Below are 23,679 nucleotides of genomic sequence, written 5' to 3' on the forward strand. Positions count from 1 at the left end.
ATCAAGAGTTGGATGTAGATTTAAACATCAATATTTACGTTAGCCAGCATCAAATAAGTGCCATGCTCCGACAAAAAAAAGGTCCAGCGTAAGTCAATGTAGGGCTTTTCACAATGCGTCACATAGCAGCAGAGTTAAGTGCCACTGTTCTAAAAAAATGACATTTTACAAGTTAACTGAAGCAAATTTCAATACTAGGCAGACATTTGATTTGGGTTTATTTGAAATGAGAAAACCATAGCTAGCCAAACACATTAATTATCAAATTACAAAGTTCTTATGAGAGAGTAGTTGACGAAAAGCATTGAAGAAGAGTGGGTTCAGAAGCTTAATTATGTTTAATTTTTTATTGATCAGATTAAGTTTGCTAATTTAACAAAGACACGGAGCTTGTAATGTTTTTACCAAAGCTTAAAACTTGTGTCCTGTACTAAAAGGATAAATCATAAAGAATTTTAAACTGCGTTCTTATAATATATTCTACTTCATCACGTGAAAAATGTCATTGTAAATGCAGGTAAAAAAACTTATTGCTAGACATAAGAAGCTAATATTATTAAATTACCATTTCTATAAAATAGATTACCTGAAATGAACTGTAAAATCTTCTGAAACAACATGAATAAAAGCACTGAAGTTAGCAGCTTCCAGATAGAAATAAGGTTAATAACTCACATCTGAAGCTTGTAGATGCTTCGGAACAGTGTAAATGCAACTTCTATGGAACTCGGCTAGTACCAAATCCATGACATCTGGGACCTACAAAAACTTGAATTAGTTAGGTAAACATTGCAAGAAAAAGACCTAGTAATACAATAACCAAATAAAAAAATGGAAACTTTAATAGCAACTATGTTAAGGCTCATTCATCAAAAGAAGAATGAAAATAATGTTTCTACTCATGAAGAGTCATAACACATTGACGCCATTCTCGGATTCAAGAAATTGTATAAGGATCTAGCGGGGCGATGCTGTAGGATGACAGAAGCAAGAGAATATGCGAAATTAATGGAGATTGGAAGGGGTACAAGGTGTTCGGCTGCTGTCCTGGAGAAAGATAGCAAGTAACACAACAATAGAAGATACCGACGAGGCACAAAAGCCAAGAGAGAACAACAACCTATTCTCGAATAAGCTACAGGTATACCGCTTCAAAGAGAAAAAAGGATAGCACTCCTTAGGGTAGACAATCAGATAACATAATCTCTAAATATATAAACCAAAACTGAAAATGTCCAAACCAAGTTTAACGCCATATTTATACTTAGGAAAAAAAAGATACGCGAATAATAATCTAAATAAAGCAGCTAGTTCTAAAATGAACCGGCTAGCTCAAGAATAGTAATTACATGAACTAACCAGAAAATAAATTGGCCTAGACCAATTCTAGATGGAGATTCTAGTCTCATCCCGCATCAATCTCCCCAAGTAATAGAAGTGTCTCCTTCTTCATTGGAAACATTTGGATCCTCCCAATACAACAAAAGGTCGATGCATTGAAAGGACTATAAATATTGCAATCACCAACCATATTGATCTTGTACGTGTTATCGTTGATTTTCTTGGCAACCCTGAATAGTTTGTCAGCTTTAGAGTAAGCTTTCCAAATGGCCCTGCAAAAAAACTTCTCTACCAATACGAATTACACTAGTTCTCCTTAAAAACCTAGGATTTTTTGGACTTGGCCTCTTTCTAGTAGTTGATATTCTGCCTGGTAATTTCGTTCCTCACGTGATTATGTAGGGATTAAATCTCTCTTATTCCAGTCTTTGCATTAGTACTCATCTCAATAATTAGAAGTATCAACACTAAATCCAAAGATGCGGAGGAGTTTTGTCCTTATAAAATCTCAAAAGAGCTATGACCTATAGACTGGCTAGTGGAGCTATTATAAGTGAACTTGACATAAGGAAGAACTAAATCACACTGCTTGATATTCTTTCCAACACCAAGCCTAAGAATATTTCTCAAATAGAGATTCGCCTCCTACTTATTAATCTGTCTGGTGTGAGCTGCTTATTGTATTGAAAATTTGTACCCAATTTACCCTATATAATTCGCTAAAAGTAACTTAAAAAATTTCATACTCTTATCTGAAATTATGGTTTGGGGTGCATCATGAAGACGAACTATCTGTTGGTTTCTTGAAAATGAGAAAGAAGAGAAAAACTTAAATTGTTTGCTGTAGATTGAAGGGAAATCAGAACCACACCTTTGGTGTAGCCTTACAATATTTTAAATTTGGAGCTAATAACAAATTTCCAAGAAAAGACCTAAAATCAGCCAAGAAAGTAACAAGAAACAAAATTCAAGAAAAAATAGCAACTAACTCCTATGATTAAGGAACAAACTAAATTCAAATAAACCTAGACTCAATAAGCAGTCCTAAGCATGTATTCCAACACTCCTTGCTTTAGGATCTGCGAACACCAAGTTTCTGCCTTACAAACTCAAACTTGTTGGTTAAAAGTGACTTTGTAAGGAAATATGCAAACTAATCTTCAGATTTGCAGTAAATCAGAGTCACAAATTCTTTTTTCTTCACTTCTCTTAGAAAAAATAACTTGATGTTCAAATGCTTAGTGTTCCTATGAAACACAAGATTATGAGAAATGACAATGGTATGAATATCAACACCATTGGTAGTCAATTGCATGATGTAACCAGAAACTCGAATGAGTTCTGAATCACATAAGCAAGCTTTATTGACATCGTCTTCCAAGTCCGCATGTTTCGTCATTGGCACCGTTTTAATGAAGCCTGAGCTTGACTCGGGTTTCTCTTCCAGCACTTGTTTTGTGAAACTTTGTTGCCTTTGAACTTGAGATTGCAAAGAAGTCACAAATGCTAACAGATCCTCTTTTTCTTTTGCAGCGAACAATGTTTTTTCAACAACATCTTTTTATCGAGCTTCCACATCTGCCTATGAAACCCTGATGCTTTCTTCAACTCGAACTACAACTTCTTCTAATAAAACAACATGTTCTCTAGTTTTTGCGAGCTTAGAAGCAGAGTCTCTCTGCTTGAACAGGATCTCTCTATCTCTGCTAAATGCTGCAACATTTTCTTCTGATTCTTTTAACTTAAGAATGATTTCTATAAGTTTTTTTATTTGAATCATTGGTCAGTCGTTCAATTTCTGTGTAAGCAAGACTCCTCTCTTCATCCATAGCAAGAGCTGCAGATGCAACTACTTCTGCAGCCTGAGCTGTCTCAGTTAACTTGTCTGCTAACTCACGTATGGTTGAATCTCTTGCACGTAATTCTTTGGCCAATTGCTGAAGTTCTTCATCTTTAACTCAAAGTGTTTCCTTCATTATCGTAAGATCATCTAAATGGTCTTCATTACCCTCATTAATCAATGAAAATTCTAGTGAGTGGGCATGTTTTACAGAAATTTCTTTAGGAAAAGAGCCAAAAACCTCCGGCTCCTCCTGCATTAGATTAAGTGAAAAACTCTTCCCTGCCATTTTAACTTCAAACATCCTTTGGCCTGTAACATCCTCTATCACACAAGCCTTCTCCATAAACATCACTTTGAATCCTTTTTCTATTAATTGACCAACACTGAGCAAGTTTTGATCAATATCTGGTACATAGAGAACATTAGTGATCAACTTGGTTCCTGAACAGCTTGCAATGGCTACATTGCCCTTTCCTTTGAGTGCAATATATTCACCATTCCCAATTCTGACATTCTTGGACTCGGTGCTCTTCAATTCCTTGAACTCTTTGTAATGTGTCATATGATTAGTACAGTCACTATCAATGAGCCAGTTTTCACTTGTTTTAGAACTCGTGAAACAAGTTCTCGTGAAACAAGTTGCAACGAAAAGCTGATCATCTTCTTCTTGATTTGCCACTTGTGTTTCATCTCCTTGTTGTTGATCTTTATTCTTGCAAATGATAGCTTCATGTCCTATTTGATTGCACTTGTTGCACTTTGCATCTGGTCTTCTCCAACATTTGAAAGGAGAATAATCTTTCTTGCCACAATTTCGACATGGAGGGTAATCATTCTTTTGTCCATTTGTAGCTTGAAACTTCTTGTTCTTGGGTCTTCTATTCTTTTCATCATCTTGATGCTTGGTTGGAAGAGCTCCTTCGACGGCTCCTTCTTGCCTCATTACACGCTTCTGCTCTTGTTCTTGTAAAGCACTTAAGACCTCTGCTCTTGTGCTTGTAAAGCACTTAAGAGTTCTGTCAAAGCAATCTTTGACAGATTCATCGTGTTTTCTAAGGTGGTGATGATAGCCTCAAATCTTCAGACACTGTTACGAGGATTTTCTGAACAATCCTTGAATCTTCCAAAGAAAAATCCAATAATTTGACCGATTTGCTATGTTGAGTAGTCTGTCAGAGTACTCATTTATGATTTCTTTCTCCTTCATCTTTAGCAATTCAAAGTCACGAACCAAGTTTAGCACATGCATACCTCGAATTCTTTCATCTCCTTCATACTCAGAGAGATAATCTCAAATCTCTTTTGTCGTTTTCAACGACATGATACAAGTGAAGATCGTAGAGGAAACTGCAGCAAACAGACAAACTTTTGCCTTGGACTTCTTTCTCTTCTTCTCCTTTTGTGCTTTAATTTGTGCTACGGTGGGATTTTCAGGGAGAAGAGGAATGTCATAGTGAAGAGGAATGTTAGTCTTCTTCCACTGCTTTCCAGAGATCCAAAGCTTCCAGGTATGTCTCCATGCGGACTGCCCAGATCCGGTAGTTGTCTCCGTCAAACACTAGTGGAGCAACTGAGGAAAAACTAGCTTCGATCTCCATTGCCGCTCAAACTCACGCACAGGTCCCCTTGAGAAGAGAGCTCTGATACCAAATTGTTGGTTTCTTGAAAATGAAAAAGAAGAGAAAATCTTTCTGTAGATTGAAGGGAAATCAAAATCACACATTTTGTGTAGCCTTACAATATTTTAAACTTGGAGCTAATAACAAATTTCCAAGAAAAGACCTAAAAATCAGCCAAGAAAGTAACCAAAAACAAAATTCAAGAAAAAATAGCAACTAACTCCTAAGATTAAGAAACAAACTAAATTCAAATAAACCTAGACTCAATAAGCAGTCCTAAGCATGTATTCCAACACTATCTCCCTAAAATATAAAGCTAAAATATGTGAAACATCTATCATCCAATGATAATTTATGAAATATGCTATCATAGAGAAGTGGCACACTACCACGACAACATTGCATTCTGCCCTCGGATGGTGGATAAGTGATATTTTGTACTGTTGAACATGCCTCTCCATGTCTCATATCAATCTAGGCTAATAGAAATTCTCTTTCACTAAAGAAAGAATCTTATCCCTAACAAAATATCATGTTATCACTCCAGTATGATACTCTTGTAAAATAGACTCTCTGAGCCAACTCTAGAAATGCACAATCTGTTTTGAAAAAACAAATCACCAAAGGATCTATGATTCTACTCGTACGATCTGTCCTGACATTACTTATGCTTCTATGCAATTAAATAATCATGAAGGAATTATCAAACATATGACTTGGAGCTGGCAACAATTGTATTTATACAAAAAATTAGGAGGCATTACTTATATGGATAAAGTTTTTATAGATCACAAGAGTTTAAAATATATATTTACTTTAAAAAGAATTAAATTTGAGATAGAGCAGATGGTTGAAATTTATCAAGGATTATGCTTTGGATATAAAGTATCATCCAGGAAATGTGAACATTGTTGTAGATGCATTAAGTAAGAAGGCGTCAATTTAAACAGGTTGTACACTCAACAAGAATAGTTAATTAAATATATGGAAAGACTAGATTATGCTTTGGATATAAAGTATCATCCAGGAAATGTGAACATTGTTGTAGATGCATTAAGTAAGAAGGCTTCAAGTTAAACAGGTTGTCCACTCAACAAGAATAGTTAATTAAATATATGGAAAGACTAGGTTTATCGATTTTTAATTATAATAATGAGACTGTTGTTCATTTGAATTAGTTGACGCTTAATCAACCTTAAAAGATAGAATCATAGATTCGCTGATGAGAGATATTACTATTCAGAAAATCTTAAATCAAGTCAGGTCAGATGGTTTATAAAAATACAAAATAGATAGAGATGAAGTGGTTAAAGAGGAAGGGAGGATCTAAGTTTCAAATTTTGATAATTTTAGAAAAAATATCTAAAAAGAAAACAAATTTGTCTAGCTATACATTCATCCAAAAAGAAATAAAATGTATCAAAAACTCAAGTACAAATTTTGGTGGTCAGGATTGAAAAGAAATATTCAGAACTTTTAGCTAAATGTTATATATGTTAATTAAATTAGAAAATAAAAAACTAGATGGATAGTTACAATCGCTGCAAATATTAGGGTAGAAGTAAGACTAAGTCTGTCCATTTTTCGGCTAGCAGATAGACAACTCATGTTGTGAAATTAGCAATGTTATATATATATATAACCTATATATATATATAACATTGCTAATTTCACAACATGAGTTGCCTATCTGCCATGGGTACTAAAATCCATAGTTTTAGATAAAGATGAGAAATTTACATTCAGATTACGTAAGAAAATCTTTACAACTTTGATTATAAGATTGACAATCAATACTATATTTTACTCTCAGAAAGATGACCAATCAGAAAGAATAATTCAAACTTTTAAGGGATTTGCTTTATTTATGTATTTTGAATTTTGGAAAATTGGATTCACATATATCATTAATAGAATTAGCATATAAGCTCTTTGTGGGAGGAATTCAAGGTCCTGTTGGGTTGAAACATAAGGAATAATCATCGATGCATATTTAGTGGATAATGCTACTAGGAAGATTAAAGGTTGTACAAAATAGGCAATCAAAATACTATGATGCAATGAAAATAGGCAATCCAAAAGCTCGTATTCATCAAACTCAATCCAATGAACAATGAGCAATGCTTTGGAAAGACAAAAAAATTAAGCTCACATTATGAAGAGCCATATGAGATTTTTGAAAGAATTCAAAATATGGCTTATAAATTAGCTTTACAAGCACATATGTAAAAAGTGCATAATGTGTTACATATTTCTACACTTTGAAAGTATATTGCTGATAAATTGCGTGAAGAGATTACAAATGTAGTTGATATAACACCTGATTTGATTTTTATAGAAAAACCTAAAAGAATATTGAAATATGATGTAAAAAGGCTCCATAATAAAGCACATACATTTATAAGTGTTCCATGGAAGCATGGTTTAGAAAAAAAAAAGCAACTTTGGGGTATTTAACATAATGCATAAAAAGATATCCTCATAAATTCAATTAAGGCATGTTATTTTTATTGTACTTCTCAAATTTTGAGGATGAAATTTTTATAAAGATGAAATATTGTAATAAGTAAAGATGATATTGGTAATAATAAAAATAATAATAATAAGTTATATTTCGAATGGCACCAATGGTTCGACGTTACTAGCAAATTCGATTACATTTAAGAGAGGAAAAGGGAATGTTCAATTTCCATAAGCAGTTGAGCGAGAAAGATAGAGACAAAGAAGAAAATGAGTGGTGTGCATCTCGTGTGTGAAAGAGTCAAAATCGAAGGAAACGAACAAGTTACATTAATTTAAAACCATGAAGCAGAGGCAAACAGAGGTAAAGACATGCTAAAGCTATAGCGAGGAAGTTGATTGATCAAACTTGCAGGAATCCAATGCGAGAGAAGAGAGCTTGATCAGAAGCAAGGGTGATACACACGTCTTCTATAAGAGGTCCTCAAGTATGACAGGCAAAGCATTCTGCATGCAAGAGATGAGCGACATTGCATGTGAGACTTCTCGCATCTCAAGTGTGTGAGTTGTATGAGTTGGGTTGGCTAAATAGAGCAAGCTATAAGGAAGGTGGTTATGGTTAATTTTATTTTTATAAAAGTTTAAATTATTGGGAGATTTACATACATACCATTCAATTCTTAAGCATTTACATATTTATCACCTAAACTTATCTTTTTACAAACCAAACACAAAAATCAACTGAACACAACAAAAATACCATCCTTACTTTTTTCATAACCTCTTCTTTGACAACATCATCGGGGAGATGTGTCACCCTAAGGCATCAATCATCACTCCCATTTTCTAACATGTCAGCACGAGAGAAGACGAGGGGCCCAAGCTTTGGAGGTGATAGCAGGGAATGAAAACTGACTTCATCGTATGCGGAGCACAAGCGACTCCTCGAATGTCTTCTTCATCACCATATTCAGTGCTCTCATCATCTAGGCCATCCCTATGCCACAACCACCCAGGTAGATGTAATGGAAGAGAACCAAAGAAGAAGATGAAGAAATTTTACGATAAAGTAACGACCTTTATCCACGAGGAAGCACGAGGTTTCCTCGGTGCAGAAGGCCGAGCGAGAGTTATCGCGAGCAACGAATAGCATAGCCAAGAAACCCCCAACTCCAATATCAATGGTGAGGTCAAAGTAGTCAGAGATCCAAGCATCTGAATCACCTGATTTTGAATCCTTCACCTTTAATCAAATCTGAAATCCTAAATTGAGAATAAAATTCATACTGCAATTATTTGTTGTCTTTCAATGATCCTGAATTGAGCTTAAGTTCCCAGTATTTTCAAGTGAAGTGTTGTTTCATAGTTGTTCCCATCATTGCTCTATGTGTCAAGTTCACACTTGACTATGACATTGCCATTGAAAACCATCACCCTAACCTTAGTTTCCACCTCCCAAAGATTTTCTCCGAGCTTCCTCGTTGAAAGACTTTCTTTGCCTTGTTGCAGCCTGACGCCTCTCTCCCAATGCCAACGTCAGAGCAGAGGTTACGACGGAGGGTTACAGGGGCAATTAGAGTGTTATTTTTGTTGTATTCGATTGATTTGGGTGGCAGACATGAAAAAAATGTAATTTTAGGAGTTAGATATGTAAATGCTTAAGAATTGTGTGGTATGTATGTAAATCTCCGCCACAAAATTACTTAAAAGTTAATAAGTATTAAAATAATAATTATGTATTAATTGTGTTAGGAATTGAAAAATGAAGAAATTTACTAATTTAAAGCTTTGAAGGATTGAGATCATGAAGTTCACAAAAAGAACAAAGAGACTTGAGATCAGTTTTTGCTAGTTTCTTTAATTTATATACATAATTATATTCAAAAAATATTTTTACATATGATAGAAAATAAATAAGATCTGATTAGGAGAAAAGTATGTTTGGAATAAATACAACAAATTTAAGCTAAGCAAGAAATATTACCTTGAGTTATGTAATTAATTAGGAATACTACAATTAAATTAGGGATTGTGTTCTTTGTATTATAAAATTAATTTAAAAATTTAGTTGAAAAGATTTAATAATCCTTTTTTGTCATTAGAGATAACAAAATTTTCTGAAAGTTTAGACCTTAGGAAAGTTAAAGTGAGGATTATAAAAAAATATTAGGTAAAACTTGACATAAAAATTTATTTAGAAGTTTTAGAATTTGGAAATTTAAAAATATGACTTATGATTTCAGGCGCTAAATCTAGGGAGGTTGAGACTAAAAATTTAAATGATATCAAAAATCATCAAAAGGATTAGGAGAGTAATTAATATATATACTAAATTTCTTTTCTTTTATTAAAAGTGGTCATGTTTTTAAAGAATAAAATCATAACGATGAAGATAAACTAAACAAACATATTATTTAACAATTTTTCATTTAATCCATACACATTAGAAGCTAAAAATATTTCTATAAGTCAATAAAAATAAATGAAAATTAAATGACTAGTGTTTAAATTATTTCACATAATATATCGTATAAAAGGTTTAACAAATGAGTTCAACTATTGAAAGAAATTAAATATCTTCTAAATGGAAAATAAATATCAAAGTCAATTAGGAGTAATCTCCTTATAGTATTAGTAGGGTACATTATTGTATCTGCACATGAATTTGAAAATAAAATAAAAATATTTATATCTTAATCTGTACAAGTTTCTAGACGGTGCTTCTGAACTAATTTTTTAAATGAAAATAAATTTAAAACATCATTAAAATTTTGAATTAAAAAATTGAAAATTTAACTGTTTTACCATTTTAAATCACATAAATGTTTAAGTATAAACATAAGATTTAGTGCATGATAGAATAGTAGTTATTCACTAAGCTATTTTAAACTTAATATGTTGTCTAATTGCTCTTTCAGGAAAGTTAAATTGAATTAAAATGAATGACAGGAAAGATTTTATAAGAGGTTGAAATGAAAATAGGTATTAGACATTGTTGTTTTATGTTTGGTTTTCTTTCTTACTTGTATTGATGCACACTAGATGTCATTTTATGTTGAATTGGATGATAATTTAAATACTTCTAAGGTTTAGTGATTATTATTGTTTGGATGATCGTCATTGTGGATTATTCAAAATAGTTAGACCGATATGCTTTTAACATCCATCATCCGCTCCCGCCTTGATAATTCAAGCTTCCGAATTAGGTCATGACAATCTTACAGTTTAAAACTGGTGTATTCTAAATTCATTAGATTTGAATGATTTCTAAATACACTACATATTGCAATCTGTCGGCTATTATTGTCGTAGCTCACAACCACTAGTTACCACCATTGCCATCACTGAGTATGTTTTATTTTGATTTCATTTTTATTCAAATTAAATATAAAAATATAAATTTTTGCATTTACTTTACACAATCCAAACAAATTCATAAGTATTCAAATAACTATATTTCAATACACTATATTCCTTTTACATTATATTCCTTCTTCAACAAACCAAACAACCACTATGGATGAATAGAATCATGAGCGCAAAATTTTGCATAAAATAGCGTTTACAATACATGTAGTAATAACGAATCAAAAAAAAGATTTAGAGTGTTGACCCTAAATAGCAGGCAAAAGATTAATGATGGTAAACACTATCCAACAAATTTATTGAAGAAACCAACTTGCTAAACATCTTGGTTTTCAACTTTAAAGCATCCAATTCGAATAATCAATATGTAAAATACTATTCTACACCTATTTAGATGTCTTCACAACAAATTTCATTTATATTAAGATATTCATGCGTCAATGTCCACAAAAGAAAGACTTTTCGGGGTTAATTTTGCATCAAACTCATGTTATGGTAAAATTATTTCATTTCCAACCGACTCAATAATTAAAACTTCATGGCACACCTATTTCCAATACCATAATACCATTAACTCTTTGAAAAACGGTTCCATTAGACAAGGATTCATTGTTTAGATTTTTCAAGGTTCACTTGCAAGTTAGGTTTTTACAAGAAGAAGAAGAGGAAGAAGAAGTTAGGTTTTTAGAATAAAAAAACATTCAGTCATCATGCCTTTAAAATGCTAACTCGGGCAAGGAGCCATGAAGTATTGAAATTTAGCATGCTAGCAAGTATTCTATCAGAATGCATATAGGCCCTAGAAGATCATTGCAATTTTTATGGGAGCATATAGACCTCAATGAGACTCATATTTGGATGTTTTAGAATGAAAAAAGAATTAGGTTGGATGTACTGATGGTTATGATTGATAGCAGCATACATACCGTGAAACTGAATGAATGAATCATTCAAAATACATGAGGAAAAAAGTAGAGAATTACCTGTGAAGCAATGAGAACAATAACCCAACCACAGGCAAAGGCACTCTTATCAAAACTTCCACTAGGGTTTTCACAAAGAGACACAACCTGAAGAAAATAATAGAAACCATGAAAAGATCTATAAAAGAATATCGACTATGATATAGACTGAGAAAACCATGATTACATAGCTAAAAAACTAAATAAGTATAAAAAATGCAGCAAAATTAACAGAAAAATAGTCCATGCAAAATAAATTCAACAAAGAAATAATGAAAATAGAAGATGGCTGTTTGCTCTGAATTTCAGAAAAAATGATTTTCATGTATATTGATTGAATTCCAAGATGTCATGATATTTAAAGGTGAGGGAAAGTAGCTCGATAGATGAGCACCTAAATTTCAAAGTTATAAGTTCAGGAAAAAAAGATATAAAGCTTGAAAGCTATCCTCTTCTTAATGGCAGCTAAGCGTAATTGCTTATTTTAAAAAAAAATATCATATAACCTTATTTTAACAGCAATTACAGCAAAGCTAACAAATCAATTTATGAAATTTGACAGGCATTTATAAGATCCTGCATTTTTAAAATTTAAACATCCGAAAAGCCTAATCCATTCATTGCTATGAGCAATTTAATTGTAGTAAATGCTACAAATATCCAAAAACTAATGATGCACTTTTTAAGAACTGCATCATCTCATGATGTTCTTCTATGACAACTAGTAATATGACATTCTAGGTCATGGCGTGTTTTCAAGTGACAATATTATAATGCTATTGACCAGCTTAAACTCAAGGCACAAGCAGATTAGATCAAGCTGACATGGAAAACAGGAAATCACAACACAGCACAAAAAAACAAAAAGGGTGAACAAGAAAATGGGATTACCTTGTTTGCAAAGACCAACAATGAGATTGAAAGAGGTAACATCGGATCTTTAATAAGTTGCACTAAAACATGTGCTTTTGCTCTGTTTAAAAAAAAAAAAAAAAAAAAAAGTTTAAGCAAAAAAAATTAGCAAGCAGTTGCCACATACAAAGCTGTTCCCATCAAGTGTTTTAAATTATTGAGAATGGAAAGACACTTTCCTTATCCCTAAGCTGCAGCATAATTGTAGAATTGCAATCTTAGAAAGATACAGTCAACATGTCATCAGATATTAATAACTACTACTTCGAGTCAAGTACATCTTCAGCATGTACCCCTAACCGAAGCTATGGTTGGAGTGATTCTGTCTACTAATAAGATCATGTTATAGCTTGAATATGGAAATCTGCACAATATAAGGTTAAATCTACAAATATCCACAACCTTCCCAGGCCCTACTTTGGCAAGACATTTATGTGCTGACCGTTTATTTATAGCTCATGCATAGGGCTGTAATCGAACCGAGTCGAGCCCAGTATATCATAGTTCGGACTTGGCTTGGTATAATTATATTTTGTTCATATTCGGCTTGAGCTTGTGTCGAGCTTTCATATATTGTTCAAACTTGACTTATTTAAATTTTTTTATATTTTAACTTGATGAGAGGTGAACGAGTATTTAAACGAGCTAAAAAATTAAACGAGTATCTAAATTTTTATACAAAAAAATCAATAAATAATTTTATAAATTTGATTTCAACTATTAATTTATTGATTAAAAACTCTAACCCTACAATATCTTAAATCTCATTTCTCCTCCATTCTTCCATAAATCCCTTTGTGGTTGTTTAGTAGAATGATTTGTGCGTATTTAAGTCTAAATCCTACCAAATAGCTAAAAAATGGCAATTTTAAAATCTACATAAACTTAATACATATATCATATATGATACGAGCTATCAACAAACAAGTTAATATTCTGGTTAATTAAATTTTATTTATATAATATATCCAATATAATATGAGCTGACATCGAGCTAATATCTCGAACTTAATAAATTACTTGTTGAACAACAAACAAGTTTGTTCGTGAACATGAATGTACATTTAAGCTTCGAGTTTTTAAAAATTATTCAAGCTTGTTTATTTAGTAATTGGAACGAATATGATCGAGTCTTAATCGAGCCGAGTTTGAGTTGTTCATTGAGTGCATTGGTTCATAACTAAAAATATTTTTTCAGTCATGTTTGAAATGGATGCCTAGCTATTGAAAATTAAATTCAATCACATAATAAAACATAAACTACTTAAGAATGGCTTTTTATTTGAGATGGTTAAAGTTAAGAAAAGCTGTAAATATCATTATGATTCTAATAAAATTATTTTTAATTGCAACGAAATTATCTATTCTGCTAGGGCAAATAGTATAGTATAAGTAGATCCATATAACTCCCACATCCTGCTTCTACATGAAATTTTTTTCCGTTCGATTTATCATATATTTCCATTTTGATGTACACATATACCCGTGCAACATTTGTCAAAATGCACATTACCATATGAAAGAGTAAAGTTTCAATAATGAAACAACTGACTGTGCTTTTGCTATTGTGATACTACATCAGTTTTATTCAAATCCACAACTTACTAAGCCATGGAATTTTATAATTGAGGCACAAAAACCTCAAAAGTCAAATAAATGTAGCTCAAAGGGAAAGATTATATAATACTGTAGTAGAAAAATACAATTGGAGTGAATTTAAACCTGACATTTTCCACTGTGCCTCCAATTTGCTTAATATATTTATACATCTGCCTTCCATGTTTATCAATAACCTAACATACAAAAAGTTAAATAGCATAACCACATTCATAAAGGAAAATTATATGATTATACACAAAAAATAAAGTAACAAACTAAATTTCAATGCAAAATCTAAAACTTACAAGTTCAAAGGAAAATAAAGAATACTAAGGAAATTAGGGATCGAGTAGCATTTTATGTGTTAATAGCAGCATGCAACTTCCACACAAAGGAAAAAAAGTTTATATGATACTACAATCTAATCTACACAAAAAAGCGCCCTAATTTAAATTCAATAAATAACCCATTCAGAATATTGGTAAACATCTTAGTTGGCGAACTTTTCTAGTTATTTCTTCACAAGTCAAGATGTTACAGATTAAGATGATACATATTGAACGATAAATGATTACCTTCTGATCAATAACATTGATCCTCCCAGCCACTTCATCGTATATTGCAAGACGGTTAGACTCAGCTTCAAGTGCAGCTTTAGAAGCAATAACCCTGATGCCTGTCAAAACAGGTTATTTGAAGTTTTGAGTTACATTTAAGCAGCAGACTTGTTTCTTTTTGTCAAAAATAATTTCTTTAGAGCACTAAACCTAGTTGCTTAGTAACAAAGTCTCCTTGCTTAATGTTACCAGATGTTCGAGTATTTTCTACGCCTTTTGGTTCTGTCAAATCCTTTTTCGAAGCATCAAATACAGCTGTTTCTGTTATTCTAGCAGCTTGTTTTTCTGCAGCCTCTTTAGCTGCTCTTATTTCAGCTTCCTGGGCTGCTTTTTGTGCTTCAGCTTGTTTAATAGCATTCAATCTAACCTGCAAAAATTAATATAGAGAAGGTACTTGAACAATGTCTAAATATAGAACAACATTAAGTAATGATAAAAACGTTGAAAGCTGAAAAATTATATCAAACTTAAATTTATTTTGAGAAATAGCAAATGTAGTAGGACTGCACATAAACAACCATTCTAACAATTTAATGACAAGAAAAAGGGTTTAGCCGCTGACATAAAATCTATGAGGTATTCTGAACACTTATTTAGGTAAGGAAAGTTGTTGTTGCATCCAAAGCAAACAAGGACTTGAAGCAAAGTAGGACCGAAGATGAAGCCATAGATTGGGTGTCCAAAGATAAAACAATAGAATGCGTATCAAATTTTACAGCTCTTAAGATATTTCCTATTTATCCTCCAAATGAAGTATCTTATATCACTAACCAACATTGGTTTGTGATTTCAAGATTTAACACGTTTATAAATAGGGCTATCCAGACAAAGGAAACGTATGATCTTGAAAATTTGGAAGTAAAAAAAAGGGATTTGATAAGTTCGAGTTTCTAAATATATGGTGGACAAGATTACAAACTGTCCCACAATCCAGAAAATTTACAGCATGTGGTGGTGGGAACTTCCAGCCAACTATGGAAATTTAAGCAGTTTACCAATATTTCACAGAAGATTAATTTCAGAGTAAATATGAATCAACTGGATAACATTATGTTACAGAGTAAAAGCTTTGATAGGAGCATATCCAGCTGCAACATACTGGTGTTATGCTTCCATCATAGCAACCATGATTATATTATGAAGGCATAGTGGCTACAGCCAGCAGTGCATAACCAATTCAACTGTGATTCTGCAGCTGAAAATTCTAAAAAAATCACTTCTGATGAATACTCCAAAAATCCAGTTATACAGCAGTCCTACATAGTCCAATCCAGATGACTTAAGCATGCATTACATTCCTGAACCTACTATGCAACTTCTAGCTCATAACACCATGTAGAATGGCCCTGCACTCCTACCATGCCTACATATCATATCATATCATATCATATCTTAAACATCTAAGTATTAGATTCAGCTGCTTCAGATTACTGTGCCATAATATTTTCCGCATTAATTTCATCGTTTCTAAAGCAGACACCATGATCCAGGATAATCTTTAAAAAGAAAAATGTAGAATTATCATAGAAATGATAAATTGAGGGGGTAAATTACAAAGTTTACAATTTAAAATTCAAAATAAAAAAAGTGCCAGCCGGAAGATGGAGCGAGATTTGTAGGACGAAATCAAGGAAATTATTCAAAAATAACCCAATATAATCATTTTAGGTGGCCAACACCTTTATCACAGAAAAATGAGCTATCTTCATATTTCTGAGCTATGATTACTCTCATTTTCTTGATTAAGCATTGAGCAAGGTGTGATAGATACATTAGGTTAATCAATCTTCAATACTATCAATAATTAAATGAATGTATGGACTTTAGGGAAATTGTTACCAAAAGAAACGCAATTAGTTGAATTTTGGATAAAATTAGATAGGATTGTATTTTTCTAGGAATAAAATGCCTTAAATTTTAATTTGTAAGTAAACAAAATTAATTCCACCTCGATATCTTTTATCAATCCCTTTCCAATTTCCAAAATTAGGCCTTCACCAGAGCATTTCTCTCTCCTCCCATGCAAACCATTCAAGGTTCAAATAAACTGTAGGGTCGTCCAAGCAGCATTCCCCTAACTCTATCCTTTCACCTATCTAGTAGGCTAAAAAACATCTCATATCTTTCATTTTTCCATAAAAGACCTAATCATTTACCCTAATAATTTCCTGCCAATTTGTAATTCTTCCTAAATTTAAATTTTAAATCACTCCATAGTCCAAAGAAACTTTTGAATCTCGAAACCCAATTTTTTTTTAAGACGTTAAGAAAAAGATTCAAATTTCCTGCTTTTTCTTGATCCTTCAAAAACCACAACTCAATTGATCCAAGCAAGAATTTTGAATCTAACGTTTTGAAGCTCCTTGAAGCATGGATTTTGAATTGCATTTGTTTTGCAAAGTCTATGTGGCTATATAATGGGTTTTTTAAAATATTTTAATTGAACCTTTAATTGTTTTATAAAAGAGGGTTATTAATATAAATTTCAATTTATGCAACTACTTTAGGGCGTGGCAATAAATAGAACACCCACCCCCTCCCCAACCCAAGCATTTATTCCCGCTAATTCACTCTCTAATTCCCTAAGAATTCTTTCTTCTCTCCATCTCTCCCATTTTTTCTACATTTTTTCACAATTTTGTTTGTGTTGGCTTTCAGGTTTAGTTCAAGAACCAAGAGATCCAAAAGGCTCTCTTTCATGGAAGGTAGCAGCACTAAAGCCTGAGAGATTCAAGAAGGTTTCTGCTTTGAATCTAGGAGTTTGAAGTGTTGTAGCAATAGAATGAAGGTTATTTTTAGTGCTGCTTTCTATAGACATGTCTTTCTATGTTTAATCACCTTTACATTTATCACATATTTTTTAATGAAATTACACTTATGTTTATCTTGTAGGTATAACACTTGGAAGGGATTAGAGCTGAAACGAGGCAAAACAGAGCGAAATTGGGGTGCTGCCAGCAAATGTGGCGTTGTCGCGCCCGAGCCATAGCGCCGGTCATGATTAGAAACAGACGCTATAGCGCTGATTCTGGCGTCATAGTGCCAGAAACCGTTCCGGAAGGTTATTGCTCGAATTTGAGTTAAAAAACACTTTTTGGCCCTTGGGAAGGCACCTTTTGGCTTTTTCAAACTCTTGGAACTTCCAAAAACGTCCAAGGGTCGTAGATATGAGTAAGAAAATAGATTTCTACCTTTTCTGGAGAGATCAGTGAAGAATTTTGAGAGATATCTAAAATAAATTATGGAAACTTTGTGTGGGTCAGCAGAAGACTTTGTTGGAGGGATTTTCATATTTCTTTCAAAGGAAAATACTAAGTATTGAGTTCTTCATTATCTTTAATTGTTGTTAACACTTTTTTAGTGAATTTAATTTGATTTAAACGAAGTTTTCTATTGTGTTTTCTCCATGCTTAGTAGTTTTCATTACTCTTTCTTCGTATGATGAGATTTAATCATGTGTGAGATGAGAATGACTTCAAGATTTCTTTTTATTTTACAAAATTGCAATGATATTTTCACCGATTTTTCATTGACTTTACAAGCTGATCACTTGTGAGGTTAAAATCTGTTGCGAAACACAATGACCTGGGAGGGTTATGATTTCACCAACTAGTAAGTACCAAACATAACTTTGGAAAGAGTCGTCACGATCATCTGAGAGGAAGTGCAAATAGATAGGGAAATAAGTTTTGATGGGTGTAGAATTGATGTGTCTAGGGTGACAGACTATATTTTTTTATCTATTCGGACTTGGGTTCGGATATAAAAGTCCCTAATAGGTCTTATAGAGAGGGCACAGTGGGTAATATAGAAGTGAGGCTAGAATCTACTCAGCACTACTACACAAGCTGGAGCAAACTTTTGATTAGTCAATGTTCTTTGCTAGCACCGAGAGGGGGTAAAGAATGAGTATGCTCCTATTTGTCACAATACAATAGTTTTAACCTTTAAACATTTTATTCCTACACTAATTATAATCTCATCGAAAGGAGAAAGGGATTTAATTATTTAAGATATTTTCAAAATTTATCCAGTCTCCTTAGATTTGATTTTTATTTGATTTAGTTAATCATAAATTTAGATTAAATCAGTGAATTTAGGAAAACAAAACTTTTTAAAATTCCAAACTAAGACTTGACAGTAGTAGACTAGAATTAGCCTAAGAGATTTCTTACCTCGCTTCTCTATGGGATCGATACTGGAGTTTTAAGAAAAGTCATATATTACTTGAAACGATACATATATTTGCGTAGTATCCCAGGTGTGAAGGCATAAAACTATTGATAAAAAATTATATATTTTATAACATATCGATTTTGCACACTAGGCATTTTTGTCATCTTTTGGAAGCTAAATTACTACAAATTGTGGGACGGGTCAAATTTTTGGCGTCGTTGCCGGAGATTTGAATTGAATTAGTGTGTAGCACTAGGGTCGTATCAATAAACTCAATGACTCCAATTTCCTCTAATGATATCATACTGTTTCATTATTCGTCAAAGGTCAGGGTAAATTCAACCACCTCACGAGTATGATTTGTGAACCTCCGAAGACAGACTCAATATATACTGCGTGGGAAGTGGAAAACTTCATAGTTATGTCATGGCTGATTGATTCCATGGAAAACTCTATTGTCATTTCTTACTTGTTTCTTCCGTCTGCAAGTGTCCTATGGACTGTTGTTCGCAATACCTACTTGGACGTAGGTAATTCTAGGCAACTTTATGAAATTTTTAAAAAGATCTGCAAGGCTAAACAGGTATTGATGATGATGACCCAGTACTACAATGATTTGGTTGTTTTATGGATGAAATGTGACATCTAATTGGGACTCGCCTGCAAATCTTTTTCACTTCCAAAAAACATGGAAAAAGATCATGTGTTCCAATTTCTAGCGGCCCTGAATAAGGACCTTGATGAAGTATACGACCATATACTAGGTCGTGACCTTATAACTTCAACACAAGCAGCTTTCACCGAGATCCATCATCAAGAAAGTCGAAGTGTTATGCTTAGCAACTCATCTACTTCATCCGAGTCGTCTGCCTTGATCTCCAACAACACTCCACACTTTATCACGTCATCACGAGCCAATCACTCCACATGTGACTTTTACCACAAACCTTATCATACCCGCAACAAGTGTTGGAAGCTTCATCGGAAACCCACAAATAAGTCTTCAAACAAATCTTTCGCTGTAAAAGACCCAATCACAACCTCAAGAATCGACTACAATTCAATCGACCACCACTCGGACCTTTCCTGACTCACCAGACACTATTAAGGACCATATAGAACACTTGATTAGGTTGCTTGGATCTAGTCAGTTATCAACCGACCTCGTCAACCTCTCATGTCGATCAAGGTAACATCTCTATGTCGCTCGTTGGTTTTCCTTCATCTAGCTCATCAATTATAGATTCTGGTTCCATGAAACACATGACTGGGTGTTCTCACTTTTTCTCAACAAATTCTCCATGCTCCATGCAAGATTCTATATTTTTAGCAAAATTAAATTGAAGTCTACATTCTCCATACTCCATGCCCCAGGCAAGATTCTATATAGACTCAATATGGATATGGTACATGTTGATGTTTAGCTATGTACAAAACCATAATTGGGATATAATTGATCTTTACTGAGGAAAGAAAGCGATGGTACAGATGAATTTTCAACACTAAATTTAAGTCCGGTAGATCTTTTGAATGCAACAAGGTGTGGTTAGTCATCAAAGGATATTCACAAATTTATGGGTTGACTATGAAGAGACATTTGCTGCGGTAGATAAACTAAACGTTATTCGGGTTGTGTTATCTCTAGCCGTGAATCTGGATTGGCCCTTACTTCAGCTAAACGTCAAGAATGTTTTTCTTAACAGCGATCTTGAGGAGGTGCATGTGTCTCTCTCATTGGGCTTTGATTTCTTCCTGTGGAGAAGTGTGTTGATTGCGGAAGTTTATCTATGACCTGAAGCAATCACCACGGGCCTGGTTCGACAAATTTACGTAAGTTGTAGTGGGTCGAGATTCTCTCAGGCCCAATCTGATCATATGTTGTTGTTTTTGTCATTCATCCGGTGACCGAATTGCCATCATTATTGTTTATGTCAAAGACATCGTGCTCACAGGTAACGATCAGCTAGCCTTTGAATCTCTCAAATGCATACTAGCCTCATCTTATGAGATGAAAGACTTGGGTTCTCTCCGATATTTCATACGAATGGAAATAGCTCGGTCCTCTCGGGACATTAGCCTTTCCCAACACAAATATGTGATAGATTTACTGACTGAGACTAATCTACTTCTTTACAAACCGATAGTTGACTTGGTGGATCCCGATAAGAAATTGGCAAAAGTTCCCAATATCGTTCTGGTGAACAAAACATACTACAAATGCCTAGTAGGTAAACTCATTTACTTCACCCATACGCTCCAAGATATGTCACGCCATTGGTATGGTAAGTCAGTTTATGCATGACATTTACGAGCACCATCTCACTGCTGTCAATCGAATCCTCCACTACTTAAAAGGCGCACCGAACTCAATTGTGTTGTTCTCTCGTCACATTTCTCGATTTGTTGCAGTTTATATGAATGTTGACTGGATTGGGTTCATCCATGAACGATGATCTACCTCAGGTTATTGCTTCTTCATGTGAGGAAACCTTGTCACGTGGAAAAGTAAAAAAATAGTTTGTGGTTGCCCGTAGCAGTGTTGAACTCAGAGTTTTGTTCTTTATGATTACTCCAAAGTTACTTATGTCGGGCACCGCTCATCTGCAGCTATTTTGGGACAAGAAAGACGCCATCAGCATTAATCATAAGCCGGTCCAACATGATCGTAGCAAGCATGTCGAGATTGACCATCACTTTAACAAGCAAAAACTTGATTTGTGGGAGATTTGTGTTCTGATTGTCCTCTCCACTGGCCAACATACAGATATTCTCATAAAGAATCTTCTTCCGTCATTATTTGACGATTTCAAGTTCAAGTTGAACATGATTGACATCTATGCTTTAATTTAAAGGGGGACTATTAGAAGTTATTAGTATTTATTTATTTCCTTTTCGGTTATTTCCTCTTTTATGTATTTCTTACATTATATCTTTTCTTTTATCTCTAAGTGGTTATTAAATAATGAATTGATTCCTAGTGAAATGACTCTTATATCCTTCTTATTTTATAATTCATATAACATGTATTTATACACTTTTTCATATCAATGAAATGATCATGCTCAATTCACAAAACCTACACATTCGCAAGCTACGAATTGAATAGTGACCACAAATGTTTTTATATTTTTTTATATATATTAGTAGTCTCGGTTATTATAAATACAAGTTCAGTGCCAAAATAATCCCCTGACAATTTTCATGGGGGTGTTTTAGTCCCAGAGTCTATAAAAGTGTCAAATTAGTCCATAGACTTTAAATTGGAGCGGAAATAATCCCCATAGAGAACTATTAGATCCCCGATTCAAATAATTTAGGAACTAACTTAGCATTTCTATAAACTCTTAGACTAAAACAACCTCATACAAATAGTCAGGAGACTATTTTAACACTTTACTCTTATAAATACTTACCATCCAATCCCGCCCTAAGCATCAACATTCCTATATTTTTAAGATACAACAAATTGTATCCACACCTTCATCAATATTCATGTTTAAGTTTTTAAATGGAAGGAGAATATGTTGAATGTTGTTATAAGGTTATATAGCTTACTTGTAATAAAGCTAATTTTATAATATGATTTTATTGTTTTAGCCATGAACCCCATATATGATCATGTTCTTGCCATCCAACATTCAACTTCAATTCGTTGACTTTTGTTAATGTTTGCAGAAGTCCCCGTGCATCACTCTCATATGACACTCCAATACCTTTTTAATACAAAAAATAACTTATAGTTATAAATGGGTTGCACTTTTCCAGTATTAGCCTTTGTGCATTCTAATTGGACCAACCTCACATGCATCAACAAGGTTATATAAAGGCCTAATAACTAATGAATTGTTTGATTTACTGAAAAAGAAATAGTGTGAAAGAAATAATGTGTAATTGAAATGTAATGCATCATGAATACTTTGAAACTATTTGATTTGATGTAAAATAAATACAATAGTTTGCATTTTATGTTTGGCTTGAAGAAAAGTAAAATAAATATATAACAGAGTTGGCGATTGGTGACAGACCGTGATGGAGGACAGTTAGCGACAGACAATGGCAATGGCCAACAAGCAAAAGCCCAGTGGCGGCCCACGGGTGGAAGGCCAGTGGCGGCTGTGGCAACACAGGGGGGCCTGGCGATAGAAGGGGTGATAATGGCAGCGCAGGGGGCAATTGTCGTGGCGCATGAGAGGTCGTCGCGGTGCAGGGAGCGACCCAACAATGGTCGTCGATGGTAGCAGACATAGAGGGGCGGCAAGGGCCGAATGGTGGTTGTCGGGCAGCGACGGGCCAATAGTGATTGGTGGATGCAGGTGGCAATCAACAATGAGGAATGGTCAACAGAAACCGACCATAGCACAATAGTGGTCGAGGTGGCTAGGACAGCTGTGGTGATAGCCACCATTTGTGGTGTGTAATTAAAAATAACTAAATTTAACAAATTTCAAATACACTCAAAATGAACTACCACCTGCATTTGAAATTCACTGCAAGTTTATATTGGATTTATTTAAACATATTGGATTTATTTTTCAGCCAACCAAACAGGCTAAATTTCTAAACCCATGCATTTCAAATGCAATACCCTTTGCCAATCAAACAACCCCTCAATGAGTAAATAAAACTTTTATCATTGCTTCTCCAACTTTTCAATTATATAAATATACCATTTAACCCACTACATAGTCACTAGCAAAGTATTGATCATTGCATGAAGGTAGATAGCTAGCCGGTCCACTACCAACTCTCACCACCAACAAATAATTAGCAAGAAGGATAGAAGA

At 33.7% G+C, this 23,679-nt stretch overlaps 1 protein-coding gene across 3 annotated transcripts in view; it reads right to left on the reverse strand.

Annotated features, from left to right (window-relative positions):
• LOC110038866 (protein GLE1) overlaps positions 1–23,679 on the reverse strand; it is a 48,608-nt gene that overhangs the window by 1,261 nt on the left and 23,668 nt on the right. For 2 of the 3 annotated variants that reach the window (XM_020743786.1, XM_020743785.1), the window contains exons 8-13: positions 14,870–15,086; positions 14,678–14,778; positions 14,226–14,296; positions 12,483–12,564; positions 11,613–11,699; positions 676–759 (exon numbers count right to left, since the gene is read on the reverse strand). In XM_020743786.1, the coding sequence (XP_020599445.1) occupies positions 676–759; positions 11,613–11,699; positions 12,483–12,564; positions 14,226–14,296; positions 14,678–14,778; positions 14,870–15,086 (642 nt within the window). The remainder of the gene's footprint in view (positions 1–675; positions 760–11,612; positions 11,700–12,482; positions 12,565–14,225; positions 14,297–14,677; positions 14,779–14,869; positions 15,087–23,679) is intronic. The other variant, XM_020743787.1, reaches the window with a different exon arrangement.

This window comes from Phalaenopsis equestris, unplaced genomic scaffold, assembly GCF_001263595.1.
Source record: "Phalaenopsis equestris unplaced genomic scaffold, ASM126359v1 Scaffold234206, whole genome shotgun sequence".
In the NCBI taxonomy this organism is placed as follows: Eukaryota; Viridiplantae; Streptophyta; class Magnoliopsida; order Asparagales; family Orchidaceae; genus Phalaenopsis; species Phalaenopsis equestris.